Genomic DNA, 23,678 nt, shown 5'->3' on the forward strand with positions numbered 1-23,678 from the left:
TGCAGGGCAGTGAGCAGATCAGTGAGTCAGTGGTGTAGAATGCACAGGAAATATTTTATTTGTCATGTGATATTTCCTGTTGAGCACTAAGGATATGTAGGTCAGAGTTTCCTGTGTGAATCAACCTAATATTCCAGATTTTTTTAAGGGGAGAATTTTTTGGTTTCTTACTTTGGTGTCTCTGAATGTTACTAAAACCGGGAATTCTCCAGTTTGTTCATGTCAGTTTTATGCTAATAAAGTAATAATAAAGTAGTATTTTAGCATATGCTACTGTTCAAAAGTTTGGGGTCTGTAAATAATTTTTTTAAATAATGCTTTTATTCAGCAAGGATATTTTAAATTGATCAAAAGGGACAATAAAGACATTTATAATGTTACAAAATATTTTTATTTCAAATAAATGTTGTACTTTTGAACGTTCTATTCATCGAAGAATCCGAAAAAATTATAACAACCATTTTAACGTCGGTTTATTGAATAAGAATAATAAGAATTATTTCTTGGGCAGCAAATCAGCATATTAGAAATTATATATTAGAGTAATAATGTGACTGAAGACTGGAGTAATAATGCTGAAATTAAATTGCATTTTAAATATATTCAAATAGAAAACATTTATTTTAAAATTTCATAGTATTACTGTTTTTACGGTGTGTTTGATCAAATAAATGCAGCTCTGGTGAGCATAAGAAACTTCTTTTAAAAACATAAAAAAACATATTTTATGTGACCCTAAACTTTTGAACGGTTGTGTACATTTATGCTATAAAGTACATCACATGTAAACATAGCCCTTCCATATTTAACCTCTCTTAAAAATCCCACGTCCTGCTCCATCTCTCAGTCTTGGAGATTATTAATCAATATTATTCATCAATTCTCATCTAATGTCTCTGTGATCAGGTTGGAGCTGGAGCAATTGGTTGTGAGCTGCTGAAGAACTTTGCTCTGATTGGCCTGGGTGCGGGAGAGGGGGGAAAAATTACGGTGACTGACATGGACTCCATTGAGCGATCAAATCTGAATCGACAGTTTCTGTTCCGCTCTCAGGACATCGGGGTAAGAAGAGTTGGCACAGAATAGCTACACCATTGATTTGATCTTCAGAAAATGGTTTTAGTACAATATCAATGACCGTAATCTAAAACAGGTCCATCTCTGAAATATGATTGATGGAGCCATGTCCACTTCACATGCCTTAACTGTTGTAAAACCACTGTAATATATGGCATTTACATTTATTCTTTTTATTTTTCTCAGAGGCTGAAGTCCGAGGTGGCGGCGGAGGCTGTTAAAGAGATGAACCCTTACATGAACATCATCTCTCACCAGAACCGTGTGTGTGCAGAGACAGAGGAGGTCTACACATATTCATTCTACAGTCAGCTTGATGGCGTCGCAGCTGCGCTGGATAATGTGGATGCACGTGAGTGCTGACTTTGCTAGGTCCAATGATACACCAACAGTGTTTATCAAGCAGAAGATCTCAAAATGAGAAAGTTATATTGTAGCTACATGTTTAACATTTTACTTTCCCTGTCCATTAGGAGTCTATCTCGACCAGTGCTGTGTGCGCAACAAAAAGCCCATGCTGGAGGGAGGAACTCTGGGTAGTAAAGGCCACACTTTGGTGGTAGTACCACACCTGACTGAATCATATGGACCCTCCACATCTGGAGGACAGAAAGCCATTCCCATCTGCACACTCAAGAACTTCCCGCACCGTATAGAGCACACACTACAGGTAAGAAGGCATTTGTAATGGTGGACAGTTTATTTTATCATACATTTTCGGTTTAACAGATTTACAGGTTGTTGTGTTGATAAATACAGCAGCCGTTTAAGCAGCAAATGATCATTTCTCTCATTTTGCTATCACAAACACTTCTGTTTTTTCCGTTTTTAGGAGTTAAACTGTCCTGTGTTACTCCAAATATTGATAAAAAAAAAATTCTGAAAATGATTCTAACGATATTGTTTCTTTTTGTCGTTATCGTTATAGTTGTGGTGTGGACCTGAATGGTTATTAAAGCTTTATTTTTATATTTATAGTTGTCGTCCTTGGTGAGAATGGCCCTTAACTTAAGTGGAAATATCCAGGCATAATATATAAAACAAATAAATACATAAAATAAATGTATGTAATAATTATGTAATATATCCAAGGTTTTATGATCAAAATATTTTTTAATATTTGCAAATACACATAGTGACTATTTTAATGCAAATATGAGGCTGTGTGTGTGAATCACAAATTATTTTTATCATTTTCAGTGGGCCAGAGACCAGTTTGAAGGGCTTTTCAAGCAAACGGCAGAGAATGTGAACCACTATCTCAGGTAGAGATAAATGCATTTTAACTAGTCAATAGTCTAGAAGAGAAAAAAGATCAAATGTGTGCAGGAAACAGGGTGAAGAGGCACAACTGTTATCAGCAGATGCAGATTCTGTTCAACATGGTACTCCTTAAATGTGACCCAATCCTCATGTCCAGGCTCAGCTATTCATTACTAGTGCAACCCTTGGCTGCTCCCTGGCTTCCTGCCACAAGTGTCAACTGTAGTCAGATCTCTTTTCCATCTGAAATGAAGTGAAGGATGTTTATAAAAAGGCGAGTGTGCAGGAAGTTTAGGTGCTGTGTTCTGCAGATACCGCAAAGGGAAGGCATGAGCACAACTGCCTCCATCTCAACTACCTCCTGTGTGCTGTCACCCCACCCAACTTAACAGCTCAGTGTTATTGTAGTATCATTAATACTCTATTACAGTTGTTTATTAATATTTTGAAATTTTCATTTTCGTTTTAGGTACAAAGTTTGTAATTCTGCTGTATGTTTTTGACAATTTTATAAATATTTAAAAAAAAAGTTCTATTGAATTTTTATTGAATTTTTTGTAAATTTATTTTGAGTAATGAAATGTTTTTAATGGCTTTGGGGCCATATAAAGTTTAGCCTAAACGATTGATGTTGAAAAAAATGTAACAAAAAAGCTACTCATATTGCATAGCATACAGATAGCTCTACTCCTTTTTTCCATCTCTGTCTGCAGTGACCCAACCTTTGTAGATCGCACAGTCGCCCGTGGGGATGTGGAGGCTGTGGAAATGCTGGAGGGCGTCTATAGGTGTCTGAGCGAGGAATGGCCTCAGAACTGGGCCGACTGTATCAGCTGGGCCCGCAAACAGTGGGAAACGCTTTACAACAATCACATTAGACAACTACTGCACTGCTTTCCCCCTGACCAGGTAACATAGAGAGCCAAACATACAAGGACATGTCATAGTGGCTAAAGCTTATGGTTCCTAGGCTGTAATGCAATATATATAAATATATATATATATATATATATATATATTATCACATGGGAGAATGGGGGAAAATGTGCTAAATTGTTATAAAAATTGTGTCATTCTTAATAGTTCTATAATAAAAAAAATATTTAAGCAAATTATTATTATTATATATAATAATTATTATTTTATTTTGGATGAAATAAAACCTATATGGTTTTGTCATGTTTTGTGAGATTCTCCCCAAAACTGTTCAGTAAAACGCTTTGGATGATAAAAAAGACCTACTAAAATGACTACTTAAAGACTTACTAGTCTTATCAATATATACCTTAGTTTTTTGATTATGATTATGTTAAAAAAAGTTAGTTTTAGGATCACAAGAGTGATTGAATGTGTTAGTTTCACTTTGGACCAGCAGGTGGCGCTGTTGTCTATAACAGTGGACACGGACCATGTTTAGAGAGATGGCATGATAAAGTCACAATACCTTGTAAAAATAAATATTTATGAAATTGTTCACATCAAAATCAAGTCTTATTATAAATCCAAAAGTCTTCATTATGTGAATTGCAGCATATTACAATAATTTCTTTCTAAATATATGAGATTCTTATTCAGTGAAAAATACGACCAATCATTTCTACTAGGAGCTTGTGCGTCTATGGTTGTGTAACAGTATGGATGTGGAGAGGTCTAATCCATAGCATCAGTGCCTGCACACAGAGATAATCATTCATTCAGAGGAGGGGTGATATGGACAAGAAAACAGAGTTTTGAAACTCTGAAATGTCCTTTATCTTGCATGTCCAGATATAACAGTTGCAAAACCTGAAGTCGCAGATGTGTAGACCACAGTTCAGTTTCAGGGGTTTGTGCATGAATACACTGAAAAAGAATCAATCATGAAGTTCTCCTGAGGTTTGGATGAGCTGCTTGGCATAAAAGTTTCTCATTGTCAGTTGTAAGTCTTTCCTGGAGTGCAAAAAGACGGTCTGCCTTTGTTCTTTTCAACAGCCTCTTCTGTTTTTTTGTTAAAACACAAATTGTATCGAACACACACACTCATACACATGATAAACTCATTACTCTGTCTCTCTAAGCAAAAGGCTTGGAGACATGGGCTTTATGGTGACCAATCACGTCCACTTCACATCAGCATGTGACTGGTGTGGCTGCAGGGCGTCCATTTGGTTCACAAAACATGTAGACGTCTTCCATTCTTGTTTACTGGAGCTGACTATATAGCGCCTTTAACCATTTTTTTATATATGAACAACATTAAGTAATACAATGTATATACAAATATTTTTTAAATGAAAAATAAACAATGATTTAATCATAATTATAATAAAAAAGTAAATAAATAAAAATATATCATTATTTAAAAAGTATACATAAAGTATTTTAAACTGTAATTAATTGATCATACATAAACAGAAAATTTTAGATATAATAATAATAATAATAATAATAATAATAATAGAACTATATATCATCTTTAACAGTATCTTTTATATATTAAAATGAACAACAATAAATAATGTTTATACCTTTTTTTAATAGACAAACATCTAATAATACCGATAATAAAAATATTATTAATATTAAATAATATAAAAATAATAGATGTGTATATAAAATTGTACATGTATAATAAATATACATGCATATAAATTTACACGTATAATAAACAATGAAATAAATAATATATTCAAAAACATTAAAAGAAAATGTAAACACTTTTTTATTTTTTATTTTTTTAATTTACTTTTTCTCATATAAACATTACACTTCAGTCAGATGTACATTAGATACTATATCGGATATCTTCATATCAGAAACATACTCACACGACGTACAAATACATACCTATACCCATACATACACCATACAGTCGTGTTTGCCGTACATCTACTCATCAGAAATGTAAACTTTTTTCTTTTTCTTTTTTTTTTTACAAAACAACAACAAAAAAGAGAGAGAAAAAAAAAACTATGTACATGTAGGGAGTAGTCATTCTGGGCATTCTAAATATTAACTAGAAAATAAAATCAGGTCTTTGGGATGTTGCATATTTGGTCAATTTTTTCCAGCACAAAGCAAATTGTTCCAGATTATGGTTTAAAAATGCTGCTATCTTCTCCAAATTGTAAATGTCCATTGTAATTTCCATCCAGGCGTTTAGGGTAGGGCTCTCGTGTGACAACCATTTTTTGGTAAAGCTCTTTTTTACAGCCACCAGCAATATATTCATTAAACATTTATCTCTTTTTAACCATTCTTGAGGTATATATCCAAAATATAAGGTTTTACTATCAAATGATATTACACGTTTAAAAATATCTTGTAAACACTTTTTAAAAACGCTTTTTCTCCTCTCCTTGCCACTCTGGTCCTCACTAGGTAACAAGCTCTGGACTTCCGTTCTGGATGGGCGCAAAGAGATGTCCACATCCTTTGACCTTTGACACAAACAATGTAAGTTTTCCTGAGTAAATTCCCATACACAGTCTCTGGAATCTCCCATCATCCCCTGCAGACAGGAATGTCTAACTTTACGACTCACGTTTTTTCTCCTGGTGTGAATTATCTGATATTGATCACCTGAGATTAACAAAGCAAAGTGAAAACATGTTAAACCCCCTCACACACAGACGCACTCACACAGGTGAACACAGAGGCACATTAGCAAACAGGTCATGCTTTTCACAGAAACCCTTTCAGACAAACTCTTAAATATTTTAATTAGGCTAGACATGCAAATGGTTCCACTCTACAACCATTATTCAATTTTATGGCCCATTGTTTCCATTGTCTTGATTCTTTATAAACGTTATCATCATTTGGTATGATTTGTTTTCCCCTAAACTAAGGAATTCCCTTTTCACAGTCAATTTGAATTCTATGGTTAACCCATTTTGGGAAGTGTTGTTTTTTGAATGCACTACACACTTTCCTCTCATCATTTCCTGTTAACCACTGCAGTTCTGTGTCTCTGCGTGTGTGTTTGTGATTCATGGCAAGTTTTCCACCCTTCAGCCCAAAATCAAACACAAACACGCAGTTTCACTTTAGTTCTGCCAGCTTTAATAAAAGTATTTTGATTTGAGATGATTACCTTTTTCTCTTGTTTTATAGACCACCCACATGGACTTCATTGTGGCAGCGGCCAATTTATACGGCCAGATCTATGGGATTACAGGCTCCAAAAATCGTGCTGACATTCAGAGCGTTCTGCAGGGAGTAAAAGTCCCCGAGTTCACCCCTAAATCTAGTGTAAAGATAGCAGAGAACGACCAGCAGCTGAAAGAGGAAAATGAGGAGAGGAAAGAGGAAGGTGAGATGTTAGGCTTAATACGAAATTAAATAAAACATTTGAATAAGTCTGGAAAGAACTCTCTTTTAATATCCCTCACTGCATCTCTTAGACAAAGTCAAGCTGGAGATGTTAAAGGAGAAGCTGTCCAAACTCCAGCTGACGAACCAAAACTTCCGGATGCATCCGCAAGAGTTTGAGAAGGTACCCATGTTTGTCAAGTCAATATCTATTTGAATAGCATTTTCACAATAAAAATTGTTTTGTGATGCACGCCTTGATGAAACAAAATGATGAATTGATGAAACATTTGTATAAAGCACAGAATGACAAAGATAATAGAAAATTAAAATAATAGTAAATAAAACATAAATAGTTACTTAGTATTTAACTTAGTATACTAAGTAGATGTGTGTGTGTGTGGGGGGGGGGGGGGGGTGCTGTCAATACCGATAATTTGACGTCATAACTTTAGATTCTTTTACATTTTTCAAAACCTTCTGTTTATTTCCTGGCTTTCAGAATCAAAAAAATTACTTTTGGATTCCTCTGTGTATATATTTAAAAACATTATTTGTATCCTTTTTTTGTCATTTTGTTCATAGAACAAAAAGTAACTTAGACATTCGACAAACATCTTTGTCTTACACTTAAAAGAAAACAATATAGGTTTGGAATGACATGAGGAAGAGAAAATTATGACCGTTTAATTTTTGTGTGAATTATTCCATTAGTGGCTTTAAAATTAAACATAAAATTAGTATGAAAGTTAGCGCGTTAACTTTGGCATTCCCAGTAAACACACACATTTGGTGTGTGCACGGGGCCTGTCAGACTTGCTGGCGTCCACTCTCAGGTAGGAGGTCTCAGTGGACCACAAAATTGGCCCTGAAACATCCAACCCCGACTGCAGTTTTCATCGACCCTTAACCAGCTCCGTCCATAACGGACGAGAGAAAACAGTCATCCTTTCTGTTGAGACAGATCTACTTCATAGTACCTCAACACATGGCATACTTCTCAAATAGAGGGTGTCCAACGGACAGACAGGTCTTATGAAAAGCGTTGGATGCATGCTGGTTTAGTCAGTGTCCGCTTTGTCGTTTGTCGTGACTGCATGACACATGGGCTTCCTGGGCTTCCACACACACATACAGTACATACATAGACTGAATGGACAGCAGTGTTCGAACTACATCTCAGTTGTGTGTTCTGTTAGGAAGAGGATTAGTCTCAGTCTATGTGTTTCTCTGTATGTATCTGTCTTTGATTTTCACAATCTCTTCAGTCTTTAAATCACTCCTGGACTATCTATTCTCCATTTCTCTTTTCTCTGGTTGCTTCTAGTCTTGCTTTCTTTGAAGATTAAGCGTCCTGGTATCTATTTGGAAAAATGTTCATATGGCAACAGTTAGACAAAGGTTTCTGTATACTGCAGGTTCAAAAGTCTAAAACCACATAGAAAATCTGGGATTAAAATAAAGTTGTAGGATTTTAAAACAAACCAAATAATTAAATGTAAGTGAATCATGTGACATCATGTGACTCTTTGAACCGATGGTCAGATTTTTTTCTGTGTGTTTTTTTTTGCTTACACTAAAGCTCAAGACAGTGTTTAATGGATATACTGTTATAGTTTTTGTTAATTAAATTATTTTTTATTTTTTGTTTCCTGTTACAAAAAAATTATGAAATTATAAAACTTTCTCTAGTGTCCTTAGACCTTTGGGCCCCACTGTTTGTATCGTATATCCAATATGCATGTGCAAGTGTGTGCTCGCGCTTTTAGCAATGACACATTCTTTGCCAGATTTTTCCTGTGGAATGTGTGTTTGGGGGATTCTGGTGGCATCAGGTTGCCAAATTATATATTATGCTCAAACACCCCTGCAGTTACCCTCAACACACCCAATACTTGACAGGCTTTGTAGTGCTGCGGTGCCTGGGGTGTAAGCAGAGTGGCAAAACCTCAACATCAGGGTATCTTAGCATTCCTGCAATATCTAATATCACACCAAAGTTCTTGAGTTGTGAATTATGCTTAATGGCTTTTTTTTTTTGGTTTTTAATTGCCTTATCTTTAAAAAAGATCACTAAGTTTATAAGTATATGATTTGCAGTTCACACCAGTTGAATCTGGAGCAATTATGCTCCTAAACAAAAAGAGGGGAAATTACATATGAATACAGTAAGAGACTGGAAACTATCAATGTTTAAACATGACGCGCTATGATAACATCTTTATCTAGTACCTGTTGTACCAAAGTGCACAAACATACCTGTGAGCCAAACGATTTTGTTCCTGTTTTTAAACTCTTCTTGTTTTTAATAGAAGACTAAATGATAACATTCAGCATCACATTTAAAACACAACAGGTCTTTTCCCCTTTGTTTTTGCCCTACGGTAACAAATGAACAGATGGTAAGTAGGTGTTAGGACAAATCAAAGGGTGTTTTCCATCGTTGAAAGGAAATTAAAATCAACAGTAAATGATGCAACTCTTCTATAAATGTCCACACTGCACAAAAAAATAATATTTTTAAGGAATATTTTTGTAATTTTTTTACTAAAACTGTCTAAACATCCTTAAAACAGTATTAAATATGAAAAAAATATAAAATAAATATTAAGTAAATTTACCTAAAGCAAAATTGCAGATGATTTTAAGAGATTATTTATTGAAGAACATCTTTTAGAGTTTATTTTTCTTTAACCATTTGCTAATCTTGTTTTAAGCATAACCATCTCTAAATTTAAAAATGAGAAAAACAATTAGCACAGTCTCCAAATATGTGCATATGATTCATGTATACATAAAAGAACAAGATCGAATGCAAGAATGTCCCCTATGTGTCAGTGCTTGTAATAACGAAATTGTTTGTGCATTACCATATGCTCTTTTTTTATTCTTGTGTTCCAGGATGATGATAGTAATTTCCACATGGATTATATAGTTGCAACATCCAACCTGAGGGCAGAGAACTATGATATACCAACAGCCGACCGCCACAAGGTGAAACTCTGCGGTGCTTTTGTTTGTGAGACTAAAGGTCTAAAGTGATCAACATTCCCCTCTGGGCTTTTGTGTCCTCAGTTTCAGTACATACTGTATACAGAACACCCTGAGGAAAGACCTTTTCATTCAACTAGACCATAGCGTTCCATTCCATTTACTTGTACTACCTACCATTAATAGTTTGCACCCGCGTGTGAACATGTATTTGTAATTCATGTACAAACGTGCATATTTATGTAAATAATATCCCAAACCTTTTTCTCATCTGCAGAGCAAGTTAATTGCTGGCCGCATCATTCCAGCAATCGCCACTACAACAGCTGCGATCGCCGGACTGATGTGTTTGGAGCTCTATAAGCTTGTCCAGGGTCACCGGCGAATCACGTCCTACCGCAACGCATATTTAAACTTGGCCACCCAATACTTTGTCTTCTCACAGCCTTGTGCGGCCCCGACATTTACAGTAAGTGACAAAGCTACTCACTTATCACCATCTAACATCTGACTGTTGTCTAAATGAGTGTGTATTGCTTTTTGTCCTAATTAGTTAACAAGCACAGAGAGGTAGAAGTAGCTCTTAGCTGTTGAATACAGCGTATCATAATGGTTGTATGTGTATATTGACTATAGGTCTGTATTGGCCCTCCATTTCCAACATAATGTATTTTACATTTACATTTATTCATTTAGCTGACGCTTTTATCCAAAGCGACTTACAATTGCTATATGTGTCAGAGGTCGCACGCCTCTGGAGCAACTAGGGGTTAAGTGTCTTGCTCAGGGACACATTGGTGTCTCACAGTGGATTCGAACCCGGGTCTCTCACACCAAAGGCATGTGTCTTATCCATTGCGCCACACCACCCCGCTATTTAATTTCACCATGGTTGTGGATTAGCTAAAACCTATATTAACTATAGTAAAATCGCTGTAATGGTTTCATAGCTTATTGCTTTTATAAAACAGCAATATAATACAATAACATTATGTGCTTTATTATTATTATTAAATAGCTGATAAAATATTATATATATAATACAATAACATAAAAAAAGCATTAAATATGAAAAAAAAAAAAACTAGTTCATTTTAATAAAGTTAGTAGTAATAATAATTTAGAGCTAGAATGATCTGTTTTATTATTACAATGTTTTTACATGCATCACTGTGTTTATGGTCTTGGTTTGTTAAAACAATTTGTTCTCTAGACTAATATTTGAACAAAGACTAATATGTTGTTAGTTAGAGTAAGTGTGCTAGTTAAATGGCTTCTGTTCCCAATAATCACTCTTGTGCAGTGAATAAAAGGGAATGGTTCCTGTGGTTGAGTTCTGTTATGGGGGCCTGGGGTTATGGCTGGGGTTAAAGGGTACAGCATCAGTCTTCTGTCTGGGTCTAGATCACTGCATGCTTTAGTTAACTTATTTTCATCCTCAGGGGCTTAAACCACTTAGTAACTGTACACTCACCCCCGCAGACCCCTCACCTGCCAACCTGGTGAGTTTGCTCAGTTTAGGGGACTTCCACTTTCAAAGGGAACGCGTTCCGATTTAGACAACAGAGTTTTCGGACAGACACGCGCGTGTATTAAAGCAGCAAACCCTCGAAAGAGTTGCATGCAAAATCTGGTGTTTGTGTTTGAGCTGGTGCGCTTATGGGTTTATAACGGTGGTCAAGATCTTAGAGACAAAAACATTCAAGATTTGTGCAGAAAGACTTCAGATGAGGTAATGCAACCCCAGACATGGCCGTCCACACATGGGGGGAGTGTTGTTTCTACCAACATGTGCAGGGTCAGAGTTGAGGGTAATTTTCACCCAAGGGGACAAGCGGTGAGCTGATCTTTGAAACACACAAGCTCAGGTTACTTGTGTGATGTCACCATTTTCTGGAGTGCTCCTTTCTCAAAACACTCGGCAGAACCAATACTTTTTCGGATTACAAGAACATGCAGTTGCCCTGAAAAGTATTTGGACACTAAAGCCCACAAATGTATAAACGTCATTGCATTAAATAACCTGACAAGTCAATTTGGCGATTTTTGGTGGATGATGTATGATGTCAGTTCACCTCAAGTTCACACAGGTGTCCTATAGCAGAGGAACCACAGGTGTAGTTCTTCACATTAACTAGCAACATGTTCCACTAACTTTCACAACCACAAAGTGTCACAATGATTTTTGTCTTTATTTTGAAGAGTTTGTATATCATTTAAAACCTAACAAGCGCATTTTTGTGATGCAATTCAAAAGTTTGGGGTCGGTTGCGATTTTTAAGAAGTCTCTGCATTAATTTGATCAAAAAATATGGTAAAAACAGTAATATTGTGAAATAATGTTACAATTTTTAATAACTGTTTGTATTAAATTGTAATACATTTTTAAAATGTAATTTATTCCTGTGATGCAAAGCTGAATTTTCAGCATCATTACTCACATGATCCTTCAGAAATCATTATAATATGATGATTTGCTGCTCAAGAAACATAAACTATTATTATTATTATTATTATTAATGTTGAGAACAGTTGTACTGCTTAATATTTTTGTGGAAACTGATACATTATTACTGTCTTTACTGTCATTTTTGGTCAATTTAATGCATCCTTGCTGAATAAACAATAATAAAAAAACTACAGCAACATTTGAATGGTAAGTCTATATTTTGAGTTGAAAATGTTGTTGTCTAGTTAAAACTTTCAGCTTTTCCTTTATCTTCCTTTTGACTTTTTCCATCCTTTTTGTTTTGTTTGCATACCTTTTTCATATGACTGGCACAGTTTTCACTAGTCTTTTCCAAGTCCAGGATGTGCACAAACGTTTCCACACACGGGACGAGTTAAGAGTGTGCTAGAGCGTGCTTTATTTTGTAATACTGATACGTGGTGGAAAACAAATTATTGAGTCGATTGGTTAGCATTTCCATTTTTCTAAACCTTTGTTTAGACTGTGGTAGTGATATGGTAGTTGCCAAATGGGGCTTTGTCAGCTGTCAGTGTATTAAATTGAGCTGTGGAAATATCTATTAGTATCTTTTCCAGCAATGCGGCTTCCATTTGGGAAATTGTTATGGATTTAAATAGAAGAAAAACAACAGGAGAGACACTTATTTAGATGGATCAGAAATGCATAATTGTCAGTTGCTTGATAAAACTAACATTTAAGTCACATTGTCACAAAAAAACATATAAATAATGGAAATTTGACAGGTCACATACTAAGAGGGTTCTAACTCTAGTCTGAGGCAAGACTGATATGCTCGTAGCTTCCTGTTTTCTATCAAGGACATCCTCTTTAACAGCCTCCACTATTTTTACACTCTCAAGACAGTTTCAGAGAACTCGTTTATCAATCTTTTTGTCATGAGAATGACTGGGATTAGTATTGCAGGCGTTATTTTGGACTGCATAATTTTTGTCTTTTATAAAAACTAATTTACTGTACTCACAATGGCAGTTTTTATATTTGATTCATTTAAAGGGATACTCCACTTTTTTTGGAAATAGGCTCATTTTACAACTCCCCCAGAGTTAAACAATTGAGTTTTACCGTTTTCGAATCCATTCAGCCGATCTCCGGGTCTGGGGGTCCCACTTTTATCATAGCTTAGCATAATGAATTGAACCGGACAAGACCATTAGCATCTCTCTCAAAAAAATTAACAAAGAGTTTCGATATTTTTCCTATTTAAAACTTGATGCTAATGGTCTTGTCCGGTTCAATTCATTATGCTAAGCTATGCTAAAAGTGGGACCCCCCAGACCCGGAGATCGGCTGAATGGATTCGAAAACGGTAAAACTCAACTGTTTAACTCTGGGGGAGTTGTAAAATGAGCCTATTTCCAAAAAAAGTGGAGTATCCCTTTAAAGTGTAAAGCCCATGTAATAACTTAAGTCCACATTGATTGTGGAAAGCAGTCCATTTAGCCCAGTTTTTCTGTCTATAATGCATCAGTATTTTACCTTGGCATTCTATGTGCAGTGTTACCATGTGAATTGTGCCTTCATCAGAAATGATACTAGAAAGTGCTCTGCCTGGGGTTATTGCTGTGCATGCTTCAGGTCCTTATTAGCAGCCTCTAAAAGGCAGTTTATGAGACTGTCTGTCGTAACCCTGCAGAAAAGACCAGCATGTGTTTTCTTTTAGATGCTGGTCGTCAGCATGGGATGCTGGTGTGCTTGTGTCTCCACTGATCACTTGTGTGAGTCTAGGTCCTCTGAAGTGTCTTTCCCTCTACTTGCTAAACACCTTTTTGTCCTGTCCACATTTGCCTTTGGCTTGCTTAATGGTACTTAAACCCACAATTCTCTGTAAAGCGCACTATATAAATACAACGACTTGTTATAGATTTGATAGGTTTCATTCAAAGGGTTTGTATACTGTAGATTTCATCATTGAATGTCATTGCAGCAAAATCAAATTTTTAATTATTTTTTTTTTTTTTTTTTTTACCTATTGTTTTGGACCACTGATCCTTTGTTGACCTGGAAGCAACAGAATGCATTACTGTTTACAATACAAATGTGATATGACCATATGTGTCACTGACCACCTACAAAGGTGCTTTGACAGTTGGATCGCAGTGTTAAACAGCATCTAAATGTCTACGTTTTCGGCTACACATTCATCAATCTGTACAGGGTTAATCAGTGCTTATATTTTAAAGTAAATGGACCTTCATGTTTGAACCTGCTTCTGTTAATAAATCGATTTCTGGCAGCTTGGCTTTTCACCTGTAGGCATTAATTTGAGGGTTCTTATAGATGAAGCAAACATCTGGCGGTGCTTGTAACTCTTTCGATGATTATTAAGTCTTTATTTCTCCTTATAGTCACAGTGAATACATTTTTGTCTTGTTGAGTCATCTTATTCATGAATTACAGGGATTCAGAATGATATATATATAATGCAGGTCAAAAGTTTGCTCTCGGTAAGTTTTATTTTTATTGTTTTAAACAAGTCTCTTATGCTCACCAAGACTGCATTTATGTGATTATGAAAAAAAAACAGTAAAAAAAATAACATTTAAAATGTAATTTATTCCTGTGATCAAATCAGAATTTTCAGCTTCATTACTCCAGTCTTCAGTGTCACATGATCCTTCAGAAATCATTCTAATATGATACTCAAGAAACATTTCTTATTATTATCAATGTTGAAAACAGTTGTGCTGCTTTTTTTTGTGGAAACAGTGAAACTTTTTTCAGGCTTCTTAAATTAACAGAAAGTTTAAAAGAAATAGAAACCTTTTGTAACATTATAAATGCCTTTACTGTAACTTTTGATCAATTCAATTCATCCTTGCTGAATAAAAGTATGAATTTCTTTTAAAAAATCTTCGTGAAAAGTTTTCATGTAGATTTCTTTCATATGATTCTATTCTATGGGTTTTACTTAATATTTCCCTTTGTCAAGTGTTGAAGCATAATGAATAGTTTATTGTCATAGTGGTCTAGTTTTGCTATCCATCTTAATCTAAAAGCGTTTTGGTACAGTACTTGATCTAAATACCTCTCTAGGGTGCAGGTGCAAGGTGAGGAACCAATCATGCAGGTGAAATGCTTAAAAGAAGAGCAAAATAGGATGCCACGACCAAAGATGTCCATCTGATGCATGTCTACAGACTAACAATTAAAAAACAGCACAAATTGAACTTTTTCCCTCTCACTCACATAATGTATTAATTGTGTCTGCTGGTCTTGTAGACCAAATGGAGCGGAGATTATAAGCTATAAGGTGAGAGCATTTATTTGGATATGACCCGTGGGTCACTTATTTGGCCATTGATGAATTACGACTGTTGGAGAGAGAGAGAGAACGAAAGAAGAAAATAGTGAGGAGGCAGAACGAGAAGCCTGCAGTAATGACAGCTATTTCCTGCCATCGCAGGAAGATCCTCTATTAGAACCAGATTTTCTTGAGCTCCAATGAGACTGCCTTTTTATTCCTTTAATCATTCACAGCTTCTTAAAGAGAGAGCAAGTAAAAAAGAAGGGGGCTGTGGGGAGAAATGGAGGTTTCAAAGCCCATCTGCTCAACCCCAAAGCTTCTCTCCATTTCTTTGTTCTCAAGCATTCCCTTTTTGATGGAGTTTCAAAACTTTAGGCTACTTGTTCATTCACTCTTTTTCTTTCTGTGTTTACTGTAGAGCGCACTCACTTGTATAATCAGCTCATACAATAGAGCTGAGCTGTGTCATCAGTGAGCAATTGGTCTTGGTTAAAGCTTTCTCTAGTTAGCGATGCACAAACGGACCGTTCTAACCACTTCACATGATGACGTCTTGCCGTTTTAAGGAGGATCATGCTCATGTTTAATGTATTACAAAATTTGAGCTCATGCACAATTTAAAGATATGGATTTAGCATGAAATACACTGATAATGTTTCCTGTAATGTGTATTGCAGTTCGCTTTCTTTAGGTATATGTTAACTTTTTGCAGCGATGTTGAATAGAATGGAAACTTTTCATTAACCACAGAATATATTTAATATATTAATATATTAATAGAATGAAATACTTTTATTCAGCATGGATGCATTAGATTGATCAAAAGTGACAATAAAGAAATGTATAATGTTACAAAAGTATTAAGCAGAAAAACAAACTCTAGTGCTCTCCTACTTAGCAAGAGTCTTAATTAAAAATTTTTAGGGTATTGCCATCAGTAGGTTAGGGTTAAGGTTAGGGTTAGGGTTAGGATGGGTTTAGGTTAGGGTTAGGGTTACCTAACCCGATGGAAGCTTTGATCTTTGGCCACTTTGGCCTTTAGTCTTTCTTCTTTTCTGATCTTCAAAAATGTTCTTTTTATAACAAAATGGTTATTTTTCATAGGCATGATGCACCAGAATGATTGCCAAAAAATGTGTGTGGCTGTCTAAAGTAAGCCGTTGCTTTAACAGCATGCTGCATACTTTCCATATGTCTGCATGGTGAAAACATTAAGCCATACTTCATACGGAACATATAGTAGCGTTGTGCATCCTGGCCTATGAACTATTCCTGGTGGTAAAATATGAATGGATAGTTGGAAAGATGGATAGCAGTTATTTTTCAAATTTTTCAAGCTATTATTGTGGTATCAGCTATTTCACCCAGATTAGCCAGTTAAATGTCTTTAAAATGCTATCTTTCTGTTTAAGTGAGTGATTCTTGACCAGAAAAAGCTGAAAAGAGGACCAGACGTTATGACGAAACACACCCATCACTAGTGATTTCAATAGTTTTTTGGCTCTGAACTCGTTCTCTCAGTAGTGATTTTCAGTTGGTAGTTAGGATCAATCAGACCACAGGCCGTGTTATTTTCATTACCCACAGTGTTGAGTGCAGGAAAGACGAGTTTTCCCATAATTCTCCCTCCATGTGCAGCAGTGGTTCTGGAATCTGTCTTTAAATTAGATGGGAAAGTTCTGGTTTGTATTAGCACATGCATCTTAAAATAAAAACCCATGTGTGTACCTGATGGAAAAAGCTGAGAGAATATGTGCACTGTGCTGACCACCTACAGTGTAACATCATTAGATCGATCATGAAATTAATGTATAATCCTTGTCCAGTTTATATGTTTTAGAGATCCCAAACAACATACAGTATGGTACACTGTATTGACTTAAATCTTTTCTTTAGAATAACATGCACTGATAAATAATGCCCAATAAGACCAGGAATTATTAAGACAGTAAATAGGTAATGTGTACTCAACATCCCCAATTATATGTTTCAATTAGAGTTTCAAAGTCCAGAATGTTTTGTTGTAGGGTGGCATGATCGTTGTGTTATAAGTATAATTTGGTGAGAATGTCTTATGAGGGGAAAGTAAACAACCTTTGTTTAGTTTATTGCAATTTGTGTTTGTTTGTTTGTTTTCTGCAATATGATGCTATTTGATGAACAATGAACATAGAGGAATGTGCCTGTAAAAAGATCAGACACATGCAAACACTTATTCAATTAAGATGTTTTCCATGCAAACAAATCCCCCAGGAATCCAAGTTCGGCCGTAAAAGCCACAGTATGCTTAATTGGCAGGGCTAGTCTGTGAAAATAACAAAACTTAGGTCAATTTCACACTTTCACACAATTTCACACGCTTTAGTCCCTTCAAGGTAAAAAAATAATAAAAATAATTAGTAATAAAATCATCAATAAGTATGCCAAAATATGTTTTCCACAACACATTATTTATTTATTTTCTTACAACAGTGAATGTCATCATTGATCACTATCATTAATAATCATTGGTCACTAGTGATCATTGGAAACGCATTTGAGACCCGTAAGCACTGGTAATGGTGTCTTGGAACGGATTTGGCACGGTCACATAGATGCATGCCCTGTCCATAAATGAAAAGACATTATCTCAAGAAACAATCAGCTGAGGAAATTAAGAGTGTTTCCTTGCTCTGCCAATTCACTGTAATTCCATCAGATAACTGGAGCTCGTTGGAATGCGCTGGACTATATCTTTTATTGTTCATGAAATTAATGCGTAATCTTTGTCCAGTTAGTATGTTTTAGAGATCCCAAGCAATATATGGTACACCTTATTGACTTTATTGGTAGACAGATATTTTTCTTTAGAATAACATGTTCAGCTTAATAATGCACAATAAGACCAGGAATGTGTCTTAAGAAAGCAAATAGAGGTGTTTATACAACAGCGTCAATTATGTTTGTTAGGCTTTTGTTAATGAACAGATTTAGTTAGAGTTTTAAAGTCCAGACTGTTTTGTTGCAGGGAGGCATGATCTTTGTGCTATCAGTAGAATTTGGTGATAGTGCTTTATGAGAGGAAAATAAACAACCTGTAAGTGATAATATAATTCTTTGGAATACCATGGATGATTTATTTTATTTTATGTTATTTTATTTTTCAAGACTATGAAATCCAGTTTTCCAGAAAGCATGTTTCACATATTGTTGAGAGCTGCATGTGTTTTATTGGCACTTGAATTGACTGCCAACTCACATTAATATATATTCAAGGCAGCTGCTATCTCACACCAGTGGATTAGACCATGTGTTGCCTCATCTGCTATTCATTCCTAGTTCTCTACCCATGCTTTATGTACAGTTAAGTTGGAAAGATCACATCATGTTAATTTCGGAATATGGGAAGTGTTTTTTAGCGCTATCTGTGTGCGCATTTAAACAGAATCTCCATCAACATCATGGAAAGCAGAACTGTAACTCATGAGAGAGGGGAACATAATTTAACTTTGGCTAGTCTCTGTGCCATTACTTGTTCCTAGTTTTAAATATCACAAAATATCTGGGTCAGTTACATACAGTAGGTCATGAATCCATGTACGCAAACAAATGTTTTGATTGGGATTGTATTTCATTGACTATTCTATTGCACTTATTGTAGCGTACTCTTTGTTAATGTAAGCACCTGCCCCGCAAAAATGGCAGAAATCTTCCTAAAACAAAAATGCAAGGCAGCTGGGATTTTATTGTTTAATCTTGACATATTAACGTCATTCTGTTAGCCTTAGGCATGAAAACGTCAAGCTGCAGAAAAGTCCCAGCTGAACCTTGTGTTGTCTGCATGAATCCAGACACCTCCAGACCTCACGGCTTCATTTCCTGTCTGTTTGTCTGCTCTCCTCTTCATCCTCAGCTTTCACTCAGCCGAAGGCAAACATTAGCACCATTTTGTGTAATTATAGCCTCTGTGCAATTACATAGGTATGCATAATGATTTTTTTCCTTTGCTCGCAGTTTTGTTTGAGACAGTGGAGATAAAAAAAAAAATGTATACAAAGTTTTCTACTTCATCTGATAGAGCTTATGGTTATACAGTTTAATGGTTGTTGTGCAAAAATATTTTTCTCAGCATTCCACAAAATAGTGCACTGAAAAAAATGATGTAGTATTAAGTGAAGCAACTTTTACTCAGAAATTACTTGTAAATTTCACAAATCCTTACAAAGAAACGGCTAGTATCACATTTAATTAAACATGACATTTTGAAGTTTTGAATTATCTTGTAAAACTCCAAGTACTTCAATAATCTTTGTTTTATTTACACCTCCAAAAAAGATTTTTTATATCAAGAATACCATTTTTGTGAAATATTAAAACAATTTGATACCATCACTGAACCGTCAGTATTTTTTTTGTAAAATTAACACTATTTAATGAAGCATCTGTGATTCCAAATGAACAGCTGCCCTTGGTGTGCCCATGTGTGACCAGTCTAATGCAATTGTGTTACATTACATAACATGATGACACCCATGACCCCTGGTCTGACTAATAGAAGCCAATCAATGATATTGATGTACACAGAAATAATTATTGATCACAATCAGTGGGCTATTCAGATGTATTCATTGCACTGGCGAGTCGAACAAGGAAAAACTGTAAAAACACACTGACCTCAAAGCATGTTGTCATGTACTTGTGCGGCAATAGTAATTAGGCTTCTGAATTTATGGCCCAACTGATAGCACAGGGATGTGTGTGTGTGTGTGTGTGTGTGTGTGTGTGTGTGTGTGTGTGTGTGTGTGTGTGTGTGTGTGTGTGTGTGTGTGTGTGTGTGTGTGTGTGTGTGTGTGTGTGTGTGTGTGTCATTCAAAGGGACACTCAAACAAAATGCACCATTTGTAGGAAACAAACTCTATTGACTGACTCCTTCTGGCACGAGCCGTCAGTCAGGTGGGGAGCGCCTCATTGGCAGGACAATGAGCCGGACTTCTGTTTACTCTTTAACACGTCAATGGGTCTTTTGTAAGAAGGCCTATAGTTGGAGTGTAAGTGTCAAACCCTCTGGAGACTGCATGCCATGCTGTCGCCCCTCTCCATTCTTTGTTACCGCACTCCGTTCAAGCAAGGGATATGCATGAGTTTAAGGAGATTAAAGGGAGAAAGGGTTAAAGTATTCAATCTGGAAGGCGGATATCTGATTTTGCTATACACAGTGGACTAAAAAATATTGGAACATTTAAGTTACACTTGAAAATGTCTGTCTTGCATGCTTTTGCTACAACTAACACTTTTTTCCATCATTTTCGCTCAATGTCTTTCAATCAGCTGGTGTTTTAGAGACTTATTTTGGATAGTTTGCTTGAAAATTGTGCTTGTGCCATCTTTCTTTAACATAAATGCAATTTTCTTTGATATTTTGTGTTCCAATGCAATGACGTTCATGCATTTTTAAGTGTGACTTAAGTGTCCAAATACTTTTTGGGGCCATTGTGTGTGTTAAACACATTACTCTGACATCTTGTTCTTGTGGTCAAACATCAAGAAAGGTCCTTCCGCAGAGTTTCGGTGACGGCCATCTGTCCCTCAGTTGTTCTTCCCGGGGGGCTTCTGTAAGACAGATCAATAATCATTTCCTAACGACAGACACACTTTCAACTGTCTCACTTTTTCTGAAGCTCCTTCAGTAGAGTAAAGCAATCAGTCTTGTTTTTGTTGATGGAGACAGCTAAAGGTACCTAAAGTAATGCATTAACATTATAAATGTGAATGCAATGCAACATATAAACACTATTCAAAAGTTTTGAGTCAGTACGATTTGTTAATGTATTGTATGTTTATAAAAATGCTCCTGAAATTTTGCATACATTTTCTCCACTTATCGTTTTCTCCACTTATTCTCCACTATGGTGTACAAAAACATTTACACCATAGACCATGCATAATATTTGTTCAAATTTAACTTGACAAAAAACTATGAAAAGTTCCCAGTTCCCAGGCAAGTCCCAATCTCTAGTGCCCATATGTGTTTATCAGCAGCGTTTTGGCTGAGCATTGTGGATCAGCTGGCTTTGCCCCTCAGGCCACATATTGACTTTAGGAGATACCAGTTGCGTCAGAGGACCCATTTCATCTCTAGAATTCCCTTTCATGACGTTAAAGTAGTGGCATGGGCAAATCAGCTGATCGTTTTTATACTGTAGCAACAGAGTTAAGCAGAACCAGAGGAAATGGATTGTTCATCTGTTTGTTTGGGGCCAGAGGGGCCATGTGTTTCCTGAGTTACGCCTTTCAGCTTGCATATACTGGACTTGTGTGGGTGATTCAACACATTGAAGTTTGGAATTTCATAGATTCATATTTTTCATAGACATAAGGCAAATTTGTAGTTTCCCAAACATCCTACAGAAAACCATTAGCACACTTGGAAAGATGATTGTAGACTTACTCACAAAAATGAACAGACACTAATCTTGCACAGCCAGACTTTCATGATAAAGTTTAATTTGTCATCTTATTCTGGCCAAGAACTGTCTGACTGATATGCAAGGCGGCCAATCAGTTAATTTAGTTTTTACATGCCATTTATAGTTAGGTTTATCTGAAGCATTTGATAACACAGTACTAAACTATCATTGAAAAGATTTTAGTTCCCCCAACAAACAACCCATGTTTCTATACTACATGTTTCTTATGGCATTGAAAACTGTCTAGAGATTAAATCGAACTCTAAAAACAGTTGTATAGGTTATAAAAATGAGTCCATTGTTATAGTCTTGGCGGTGATTCTTGCTACCCCAAACCTTAGAGGACGTGAGCAGTTTCTGCGTTCCATTTTTATTCCACAGGAAGGGCCGACTTGTCATGCTCACCCTCTGCGTCAGGTTTCCTGACTCAACCATTGTGTTGCAGGCCCTATCGAACAGTTGCTTAACAATTGCTTTTAACCCTTCACTCAGCTCCTAGTGGTTTGTCCATCACTAAATACAAGATCCTTTGTCTGTACTCCCTTTAACATTTTGCTTTTGCAGGAGTCACGTTTTCTAAAGTTGTTTTTAAAGTTGTGATTTAAAGTCTCTGTTTTAGATAATATGGTGAGTGCATTGATCATACAATCCTCAAGACATGTTGCTTAACAGTTGTGTGTTCCCTCAAATGTTTCTCTCTGGCATGGGCACTGCAGAGACACGTGTTGAAGGGAGAAAAACCCCAGTTTACAATGTAGCCTGTGATACAGTTTATGAAGAACAGATGAGAATGTTGGCAGTGCTCCATTCTGAGAGTGATGACCTCACATGTTTGGCCCAGGTCTTCATAGTTTCATCCTCCATGGACTGTAGCAACAGAACCGTGCTTTGTGAAAGATATACTGCATTTCATTGAAACGGCTAGAATATAACTGCTAGAAAAGCTATTTTACATAGATCAATCCCTTAAAGTGATAGTTCAGTCAGGACCACTATCGTCAAATACGATTGACAATTAGCATACAGTTAGGACTGGCGGTATGGTTCTGTTCTGGGCAAGAACTCCCTGCGCATCCATGCAGCCTAGCATGGATAAGAGCAGAGAGAGCAGCAATAACCCCACTTAGGGTAAACAGAACAATTCTGATTCAAGGGGAATCAGAATGCCAAATCGTGACTGACGAGAGGAGGAGCTGGGGATGGAGGAGGGTAATGAGCTCCTGAGATAGCTGTTGATAATACTGATGGGCTTATATATGTATACAGTGATAAGCGTCGTATTCCTACGTCGTATTCCTATAGGTAGACGTGGATCAGCTGAGAGTCAGCTGATGAGAGCTTGACTAAAGTGCCCTGCCAGAACTGACGCTACGCTTGATTTCACCCGTAAAATGAAAATTTGATCAATTACTTAGCCTCATGTCATTCTAAACCCATAAGAGTTCAGCTCAACTTCGAAACACTAAGATATTTTTAATGAAATCAGAGAGATTTCTGTCCCTCCAGTGTCTCTTCACCCAAAACTCTGACGCTTCAAACCGTTCATAAAGAGATTGTTAAATAAATGATGAACAGATTTAATGTATGCTTTTATTCACATGGAAATGGAAGCTCAAATGGCAAGCTTTTACCTTATTAAAGCTAGCCATTAGACTTTATTTGTCATTTTGTAGCTTGACCTTTTGGAGTCTTCACTCTCTTTCATTATATTAAGAAGAATGTTCAGGGTATTTAAAATATATCTTGTGTTCTACAAAAGAAAGAAATTGTTGTATATGTTGTTTTGGATAAAAGCGGGTGCTAAATGACTACTTTGCGAAGATTTGGAGTCTATTTGAGGGATGGTTTAGAATTATGGCTAAGAATTAAGGCC

The 23,678-nt window shown here is 36.1% G+C and overlaps 1 protein-coding gene across 1 annotated transcript in view; it reads left to right on the plus strand.

Moving 5' to 3' along the window:
* Positions 1 to 23,678, plus strand: part of uba7 (ubiquitin-like modifier activating enzyme 7) — a 35,592-nt gene that overhangs the window by 5,727 nt on the left and 6,187 nt on the right. The window contains exons 14-23 of the mRNA XM_084427081.1: positions 907 to 1,062; positions 1,264 to 1,429; positions 1,551 to 1,747; positions 2,278 to 2,342; positions 3,054 to 3,249; positions 5,701 to 5,775; positions 6,436 to 6,634; positions 6,726 to 6,817; positions 9,535 to 9,627; positions 9,902 to 10,093. Of these exons, the coding sequence (XP_084283207.1) occupies positions 907 to 1,062; positions 1,264 to 1,429; positions 1,551 to 1,747; positions 2,278 to 2,342; positions 3,054 to 3,249; positions 5,701 to 5,775; positions 6,436 to 6,634; positions 6,726 to 6,817; positions 9,535 to 9,627; positions 9,902 to 10,093 (1,431 nt within the window). The remainder of the gene's footprint in view (positions 1 to 906; positions 1,063 to 1,263; positions 1,430 to 1,550; positions 1,748 to 2,277; positions 2,343 to 3,053; positions 3,250 to 5,700; positions 5,776 to 6,435; positions 6,635 to 6,725; positions 6,818 to 9,534; positions 9,628 to 9,901; positions 10,094 to 23,678) is intronic.

This window comes from Rutilus rutilus (assembly GCF_951802725.1).
Source record: "Rutilus rutilus genome assembly, chromosome: 12".
In the NCBI taxonomy this organism is placed as follows: Eukaryota; Metazoa; Chordata; class Actinopteri; order Cypriniformes; family Leuciscidae; genus Rutilus; species Rutilus rutilus.